The following is a 10,093-nucleotide window of genomic DNA, read 5'->3' as shown; positions in this document are numbered from 1 at the left end:
AGGCAGCTCAAATTGCGTAAATGAACCACAAACAAATCTTAAGCTATGTGTTAAAAAACACGATACAATGATTATTTTTCAGTCATGGATGGTGATGAGCTATGCCAGGGTTGTTATAGAGATAATGAAGAAGTGGTTGCAGATCTATGGTGTAATGACTGTAGTGAATCTGTTTGTCAAAGTTGCGGTAAAGTTCACAGAAAATTTGCTAGTGCCCATGATGTCATATCGATAAAATACGCTCCCGCTTGTAGAAAAAAATATACCCAAAAATTGTATTTCACATGAGAATAAAAAAATTATTCTGTTTTGCGTTGGACATGATAAGTTAATTTGTCATGAATGTTTAACAGAATATCATAGAAAATGCAAAATTATATTGGAAATAGAAAATGCTGCAGTAGGCGTCAAAGACAGTGCTGCAATTACTGACCTGAAGGATAGAATGAAGAAATTGACAAATATTCTCGAAAAGACACAAATCGAAAACGAGCAGCAATTGTCTAAAATCAGCACGGAAAAAGAAAACGCTGTTGACCATATAAATGAATTTCTCCAGCACTTCAGATATCATTTACTACAAATTGAAAATAATCTGAACACAAAATACGAAAAAATAGAAAAACAAAGTAAAGAAAATGCAGAACAGTTCATTTACTTGAGGAAAAATCTACAAGAAAATATGGACTGGTTATGTATGTTAGAAGATAATTCTTCAGAAAGCAATATATTCCATGCAGTACTGGGCTGTTTCTGCTCTTTGGTCGGATTGTTGTCTCTTTAGTGCATTCCCAATTTCGATTATCTAATACATTATAATTCCTATAGCTATGTTGTAATATCAATCCTATCAAAATGCTCTATATTATCATATTTAATACATTTAGATTATAAAATTGTGAAAAGTTATTATCTGCCAGTATTTAAGTATGTCTTATCTTGCTGGATCTTTTATATACTAGTTATAGTATGTATGATTTGGTTGAGTAGGATATGTCTTCCATTCCAGAGCACCTGAGATCACCCCCATTTTTGGAGGAGTTCGTGTTACTGAATCTTCAGTTTTCTATGTAGTGTTTTGTAGACTTATTTGTCTTTTCGTCGTCTTTTCGATTATTTTTGTCATGGCGTTGTCAATTTCTCTTCGACTTTTTAGTTTTGAGTGTCCTCTTGTTATATATTGCCTGTTAATTTGGGTATAACTTTAAAAAATACTTTAAACAACTGAACTCTCATTCATCGTGTTAAACATGCCAAGGTCTCACAAGCAGATTTAATGACTATTTAAAGCTTACATTAGTCCTCATTTGATGTTAACAAAGGCATAACAATACCATGATCTGATCATTTTATTTTGATAATGCAACGATTTAGAGTCGGGCATTATATTTTTTTGTTTAATATTTTTGTAAGCTGGGTATTTCTAGATATACAAAGTTAATGCATTGGATTATATGGACCTTGAACATAATAGATTCTCCATTCATTGTGACGTGACATACGGTAGATTTCAAATAAATGAAACTTGAAAATAATCAAATGTTATAAAATATATAACATTATGTGTCGAAAATGATAGATAAAACGCTGTAAATTTGAATATTGAGCAACAATAATCAAGCCAAAAACTAGAGATGAGCCAAGATTATCCAGAAGTTTAAGCAACTCCTGCTTCTAAAATAGCTCGAATGGTTTTCATTATGACAAACAAGAGAAAAGGAAACAGTTTTATTTTCCCAACAAATCAAACGTATCCGTTGACAATAGATAAAAAAAAATTATGTTCATCTATTTATGTTGCTTATACTTGACGAATATGCTGACCCACTAAATCTATCTTTGACTTGTTTTGCAAATGTTTACATTATCAAATCTATTAAACAGATCATATCTTATATCATATCGTGCTCAAGTAATAGGCACCAATCACCCTATAGAAAAATAATATACAAATTTGCTTACAGAGGTAAATGCAGGTCTTGATTGATTGATTGATTGTTGGTTGCTTAACGTCCAGTGGCAAATATTTCATGCATATTCAGGACGAGAACAAATTAACAATAAATACAATAGGTAGGTCCTGTAATAGAGGCCGTCCGGGATAAGGTCGGGGAAATTTGGACTGCCACGGGAAAATGAGGGTAAATTGGATAAGGACAGAAATTTAGCCTTCCAACAGGCCACCTACGGACCACTCAAAGAGTTGATGCAAGGGTTCTTAACGTGCAAAGAACGTTACACTCTCTTTACACGAGGCATCGGATTTAACGTCCCCATTCTGACCGGACGTGACTGCGAACTTGTACATCCCGCACAGCCAAACGGACGCCCCACTTTAGCGAGGGTTTTACCGCCGGTCGGAGGAAGACCAATGGTGACCATATTTCTATTCCCAGTCACCCCTGGGGGTTGCAGGTCTTGAAAAGAAAACTATAATATCACTGTAGCATTCCGAATTATAAGTGAGATGACCGTGAGGAAATCCAAAGTTATGCTATCCAAAGACATCAAACATTTTTTTAGTTATATCTTTTCGTTAAGAGCAGGGAAAGTTGAGACTGTTTTTCCGAGTTGGTATTCTAAAACAGCTTTACAGCATGCATACGCTGACGCTATCGTGTGCAAAATCGCGTAACGTTCTTTATCTCTTCGTTCATATTAGTGTTATCGTGACTATTTCCATATGGAGTATTTGAGAGGTTTTATACAACAATTTACCAAAAAATACGAAACGTATTTTAAGTATAATTAATCAGTGACTACTATAGCCAATCAGGGGCATTCATTAGAAAATCAATTTTATGGAAAGAAGGGTACAATGTCCTAACAGGAAACCGAATATTCAAGTATCATTTTGGTATGCGATGCTCGGTACTATGTATAACGAGCGATACTCGAGTATTCGAGTACTCGTTGACATCCCTATTTGTTTAAACATCAAAATGTTTTGTGGTGACAAAACTTATGAGTAAAAAATCAGGAATATCTTTGTCACTTATGTGTTGACATAAATTATCATTGGTATGGTAATATGAGTTTTTTTATGTACGCGGTGTGTATGCATGCCATGCGACCATATTTTTTTTATTTTTTAATCGTTAAAAGGCTTTATACTTTTAATTCGAAATCCAGTTTTCAAGAGTTATTTTAAATTATGACTGGAAGTATTATTTTAAGAACTTATATTTATTTATTTATAACGATATCACAATAGATTTCCCCAATATAAAGAAAAATATTGTCTACAAAAAATGTTTATGATATCACGATGGTTTCAAACAGGAAAGCAATTTCAGATTTCTTTAAATATTAAACCACACATTACAACAAATATACGACCACGGACAACAATATAGAAATAATGTTTTATTCAAAGCAGAATGATGCATTTATCGGAAACCATGTTCTTTTTCACCTTTCGTTTTCTCATCCTGACTTATCACATATAACATTATAAAAACTTAACATCATATTTGTGAATGCGGTAATGATAGGGTGGGTATAGGTTTCCAGTTGTTTTTTTTCCAACTAATTTTCAAAGCTACTTCTTTATAAACGCTTTAATACAATACATTCCATAGAGGGTTCAGAGAGTTAAATTAATGAGTTTTCTTATCATTTAGGTTGAAATCCTCGAGAGGTGTTGGAATATATTTTACGCATGTTCACGATTTTTTTTTATTTCTATGCTTTTTCAGATGAATCAAACTGGTTCATATATTATTGTATTGATTAGCCGATTGAAAAAAAAAACTTCACATTTGTTGATGTTTTAAAACCAAATTCGGTCTATGTTGGCATTAGAAGCTATTTTAAAAACATTAAAACAGGTTAGTTTGGGTCAGTAAATGTAGTGTATGATATACATTGTCTCGAAGTAACAATTTTGTATGAATGTCATTTAACTTTGGTTCGAAGATCTGCATGTACCGGGATCTTGAATAGAAAAACCCTTTACTATTCTTATACTGTTCATACAAAGTATTAAGTACATAATTATCTTAAATCAGATGAAACGAAACAATATATTCTAATTGTCAGATATAAATGTATAGTCTATACATCAATAAAATATTTTTTCGTGTGAAATATTATAGTCATTGTTGTGGTGTTAAGTATATACTTGACAATGAAATAAAACAAATTATGAAAACATGGAGATGGTAAACTTGATATGGATTTAGAAAAGGAATAAAAAAAGAAAGTATTTCGCGAGATAGGTAAGTAGACCATTACTATATTTCGGAGTAAAGAAAATTAACCCAGTCAAAGAGAGGGCTCAGGCGACAGATACCAAAGTGACATTCAAACGAATAAGTCGAAAATAAACTGGCAATGACATGGCAAAAAAAAAAGTGAAATTGAATAAAAGACATACAACTGTACCCAAAATACAACATAGAATACTAAAGACTGAGCAACACGAAACCCACCAAAAACCAGGGGTGCTCCGGAAGGGTAAGCAGATCCGGCCCCACATGTGCCACCCGTAGTGTTGCTCGAACTGCACAACAGAACGTATATAGATCTGCATGCAGGTAACAAATCTACAACCATATTTTGCGTTCAGTTTACACAATAAAGTTATGACTGGCAGTTTATTGTCAAGATCAACGTAAAATATTATTCAATACAATATTATTAAACAATCATATGTGCTGTTATTGGACTATATCAAGCCGATATTTTTTTTACGGCTTTGAACCTATAAAAGATCTGTAGGTCCGTTATTTTTTTCAACATTTCAATTTTCCTAAAAAAAAAGTTTAATAAAAGTTTTTCATGAAAACAATTTTTAACCAAAGTTTGTCCACAGTGTCTGCGCCCTTAATGTTCATTATAACTGTCTATTAAATTTTCTGTCGAATTCTATACTACCAGTTTTTACATCTTCATACGTTCATGCTACAAGCTTCTGGCCACTTGAATTTTTTTGAGCGTGGTCAAAAATATTAGTCTGCACAACTTGTTATATCCACTGTTCCATTGTTTCATATTTACTGGTATCCATCCGGACATCAACCTCTGTCGCTCTGTTTTGAGTGTATTGACCCACAACCATTGAAAAAATCGATAAGCCTTGTTCTGTCCTGAGTTAAAACATATATTCTATATCTCCCTATACTGTAGCTCAAACCGTTGAAATATAGTTTTGGAAAATTACAAAACGAAAGAAAACAATCGCTTTATTTGACGAGATTAACTGTCCTGAAACTAGATTGATGATAGCTGCAACATGTTTCCCATCATCAGATAATTCATATGGTCCGTCACCAAGAGTCCAAGATAAGATCAGGATCCGGCGAAATATATGAAATTTGGCTTGTTTTTATTCACTGGCATTTCATTGTTGCCGCACTATAATTTCAATGAATCCAATAAAGTTTGCAGTTCATGTTAGGACATTTTTAATATCACTATGTCGTCAGCATACAACATGACCTAAACTTTTTCTCAGCAAAAAATCAAATTTCAAATTAAGAGGATAGAAATATATAGCATGTAAATATGAAAGAGCACAGGGAACAATTCGAATTAAGCTGTCTTGTTAAACCGTCCGTCTTAGGGCAATTTATTCGCGTGCAGTATTCAAAACTTATTTATGGGAAAACAAAGTTTGTTAACGCTTAAGATTGTTTTTTAGTACCAACACCTTCAAATCCAAAAATAAAACGTAACGAACAATAAAATAGTATACTCTGCGGAAGTCTGAAAAAAATTAAAACAATACGTTATAAATGTCATGCGTCCGAAGCGCTTTTCTGGATTTACCTTCATCAGGAACTCTCAAAGCCGAATGCAAATGCGCGATTGGGGGCAATGCTTGCATTGTCTGGTCTTCCAATGCATATTAAGGAAGATTATTTAGTCAATAGTGCTCCATTCTTCCCGCAAAAGCAATCTCTATGTTACATGAAATGTTATGTTCGGCATGTTATATTTTTCAAAGTACGACAATAGAGTTAATACCTTAAAAAACCAAAGTTTTCCAAATCAGTTCAGATCACGAGAAATACACGTTGAAGACTTTGGGATATGACATATAACACCTTTAACGTCCAGATCTTAAAAAAAACTCATATGAAAACACAGGTAACGCTTTGCTATTGCTTACAAGTTTGTTTATAACTTTGTAAACGCCTAATGCCTCATTCATTTTCAAGCTATGGTGTGCTTGCCGTACCTTGACAATACTGATTTCATCATCCAATGTATTCGATCCTTCAAAAATCTTATCGATCTATGGAATCTACAATTAAAATTTAGGGTTTTTCTGCAATAAGTTTTACAACGTCAAATAGATCTATTCATTATTTACCATGATTCTGAAAAAAAATATATGCTTAAAATTAAGACATTCCATTCCAGCCACACTCATCTTGTTAGACATTTTGTGCACGTTATAGCGATTATAAGGTACAAAATCATAGCTGTCGTATGAAAAAATAAATGTGAATAAAGAGTGCTAACCTTACAAACTTGTCCACAAGCCTTATTCCATACCACAGCGTCTGGTAAAAATGGTAGATGAATATCCAGATTACGCTTCCGTCGCACCAAAATTAACGCCATGGCGTTGTCAGTTTGTTTTCGATCTATGAGTTTGACTGTCCCTCTGGTATCTTTCGTCCCTCTTTTAAGTGTTAATGTTATTGTCTTTTAAAAGAAAAGACATAACAACATTTCAAATAAAATCGGTACTTTCGACTGAAACATAACCAAATTCGAAAATTTGAACTGTACATTACACAGTACATTATATATAGACACTGAAAATCAAAACATGTTACACATCTAACACACAAAATATTAGCAAAAGCAATGTAAACCCAATAGGGGTGGAAATGGAGTCAATAGTCATCGTGTCGGTCATGAAAAACAATCTTCTGGTGGTTGGTAACATTAGGTGTTAGTCATAAATGAGAAATACGTTTTAAGAAGTAAGTTATACAAAATTTATACAAGACCTTTTACTAATACGGTATTACTCTAGTCGTATCTATATGAACATTATAATCCTCACGTGTCTTGGACATACTATGAAATATATAGTAAATTATGATTATATACCGCTAAAAAAACAGAATTTCTTCACATAGAACTTGTTTCAAAGCATGACTAGAACTGCTGCCATGGTAACAACTTTTAAAGTCAACGAAATAAAATGTTTCAAAGTGAATTATATCTCTTTCAGTATTTAAGTTTTTCTAACATATTAAGTATTCATTATTTGCCTCTGAAATTAAAATACTACTAAATGTCTTCGAACCGTTGAAAATGCCTGTTTTTTTTTCTTTGGTATTACTGTGTCATTGGCGGATACAAGATATCTTTTTTTATGGAAATTCAATACTGGATAATCTTAAAGTTTACAGTTTAAACGTGTTTAAGACAGAATTCCAAATTTTTAGACTGGTATTAGTTCTTTATGTGCCTATTAAATGCATACTTTTTAATGGTAAGTTATCATCATGTATGTCTTTTTATTGCATACTAGAATACATGAACCAACGAATAGTCCTTAACTATTAGTTTAAAAATATCAAAATAAGAATATGTGGTAGAATTGATGAGACAAAAAGGTCCTCCTAGAGCCTTCAACATATAAACATTTTTTGAATTGATTGTATAATAATGTATTCTTTTTTTTATTTTTCATACCCACCATTGTTTTGTATTGTTTACATATTTTTGTATACAAGTAAATATTGTATTCCTCTTGTTACACGTATGTTATGTGTCTGAGTGATCAAATAAAGTTGTGTTGTTTGTTGTTACAATGAGCAAAACCCGTATCTTATAGTAAGCTATAAAAAGCCCTTACATGACCAAATGTAAAACAATTCAAACAAGAAAAACAACGGCATGATTTATGTACAAGACAAAAAACGAAAAACAAATATGATATACAGCAACCAACGACAATCACTGAATTTCATGCTTCTGACTCGGGACAGGCACATTCAAAATATGGCAGGGTTTTTAAAATATTTATGCAAACCCTTAACAGCCCCTCAACATTGTACATTGGTTTAATAGTACAACAAACTGTAAAATTCATAAGAAGCATGATGAATGGAAAATAGGATGATTTCATTTCAGTTATGGCTGGTTTTGAGCTATGCCAATGTTGTCTTAGAGAAAATGAAGAAGAAGTAGCGGCCCTTTGGTGTAATGATTGTAGTGAAGTTGTTTGTCGAAGTTGCGGTAAAGCACACAGACGATTTGTGGTTGCACATGATGTCATTTCGATAAAAGATGCTCCCTCTTTTAGAAAAAATATACCTAAAAGCTGTTGTTCACATCTGAATAAAAAACTTATTCTGTTTTGTGTAGGACATGATGAATTAATTTGTCACGAATGTTTATCGGAAAACCATAGAAAATGCAATAAAATAGTGGAAATAGGAAAGGCTGCAGAGGGCGTAAAAGACAGCGCTGCAATTACTGACCTGAAAGAAAGAATGACGAAATTCACAAATATTCTCGAAAAGACACAAATCGAAAATGAGCAGCAATTGTCCAAAATAAGAACAGAAAAAGAGGTAGCAAATAACCATTTAAAGGAATTTCTCAAGTGCTTTAAAGAGCACTTAATGCAAATTGAAAACAACCTCAACCAAGAGTACGAAAAAATAGTAGTACAAAATGCAGATAATAGCGAACAGTTGAAGTACTTAAAACAAAGCCTGCAAGAAAATAAGGACTGGTTATGTATGCTAGAAAGTAGTTCCTCTGAAAGCAATATATTCCATGCAGTAAAGTATCTTGATACCATACAAATCACAAGTGAAAATCAGATCAGTCAGATAAAAAGAGACTTGATAACAATACCATTGGACGTTTTGCCTCCTGAAGATACGAAAAACATCGATAAACTTTTCGAAAAAATGAACGAGAAAGCGACACCCAATACTATCCCTGTCACCACCGTTTCGGACAATGCATGCAAACAATCACAAATGAACGTTGAAAGACCTAGTCAGCGTCCTCCTCCTCCGTATCAGGAGCTCAAAGCCGGCAATAACTCTACATTAGGTGCCTTTTGTTTCACTGAAGACGGCCATATCGTTGTTGAGGCATGTGTTCCTTCTGAAATTTCAAGAAATCTAAGAATCCATTGTCTTCGAATATTTGATTTGCATACCTGTAAGTCTAGCCAGATAAAATTATCAGAAACAACCCAAGATATCAACTTCAATGCGGGTTCAATTTCCATGTATGATAACTTTGCCCTACTGGTGTCAAAAATGAGAGATAATGCGATCACGGTAATTGATATGAAACTTCAAAGAGTGTGCAGAACGATTTCACTGCAGCATCCAAAGTATTTATTTCATGTTATAAAAATAAATTGGATATCTTGCAAAGGTGATAACATATTTCTATTTGCGGAGGCTAACCTTGGTATATGGTTATTTTCCATTGAATTCAATGGTACGATTTTATCTGAATTTAGGCTTCCAGACTCCATTATTGATTTAGATTTTGACGGTTGGAAAAGGTTTTTTTACACAGACAATAGTGTCAATGACATTCACTACATTTCAAATGAAAGAGGATGGAATACATCAAAGTGTTATTCAAGTCTTGATTTAACGGTAGGTTGTAGCGTTCTGCATATTGCCGGTGACGAACTATTATTGCTTGAAAAAAGCACAAATACGGTTTATAAACTAAATATAACAACTCAACGTAGATCAATTTTGATTCAACGTGATATTGTTAATCCGGCTCATTTCAACTTGAGCTTGAAGTTTAAAAAGTTTGCCATAACGATGGATAACGGAAAACGTATAAGGATTTTTCCATTTTGAATTTATACTATTTTGACGATTATTTGTTCCTGTAATTATAGCTTGAAAAACAATTATTACTATTTCAGTTGTTCATATATATCCATTAGATGATAAAATATCACCTATATTTAGTTATGTAAGAAAATTGTTGTCTTTGTAGAAATTAGTGATTAGATATTCAAAACACCACATGCATTTTCACTCTTTGGTCTGACATGTAGTTCTTGTATATTATATAATTTATAAAGAAAAATCCAATTATAACGATAATACTAAGAGCTAGTAATTGACAA

The 10,093-nt window shown here is 32.9% G+C and overlaps 1 protein-coding gene across 1 annotated transcript; it reads left to right on the top strand.

Annotated features, from left to right (window-relative positions):
- The first annotated feature begins 426 nt into the window (after window positions 1–426).
- On the top strand, window positions 427–9,873 carry LOC127738593 (uncharacterized). The gene is made up of 2 exons (XM_052249915.1): window positions 427–4,220; window positions 8,104–9,873. Exon 2 carries the CDS (start codon window positions 8,106–8,108, stop codon window positions 9,816–9,818), a length of 1,713 nt encoding a protein of 570 aa, XP_052105875.1. The 5' UTR covers window positions 427–4,220; window positions 8,104–8,105; the 3' UTR covers window positions 9,819–9,873.
- Window positions 9,874–10,093: the final 220 nt, after the last annotated feature.

The sequence above is a fragment of the Mytilus californianus genome, unplaced genomic scaffold (genome assembly GCF_021869535.1).
Source record: "Mytilus californianus isolate M0D057914Y unplaced genomic scaffold, xbMytCali1.0.p SCAF_4, whole genome shotgun sequence".
Lineage (NCBI taxonomy): Eukaryota > Metazoa > Mollusca > Bivalvia > Mytilida > Mytilidae > Mytilus > Mytilus californianus.
The sequence above is the reverse complement of the archived record's forward strand: the minus strand, read 5'-3'. Positions and strand labels throughout refer to the sequence as shown.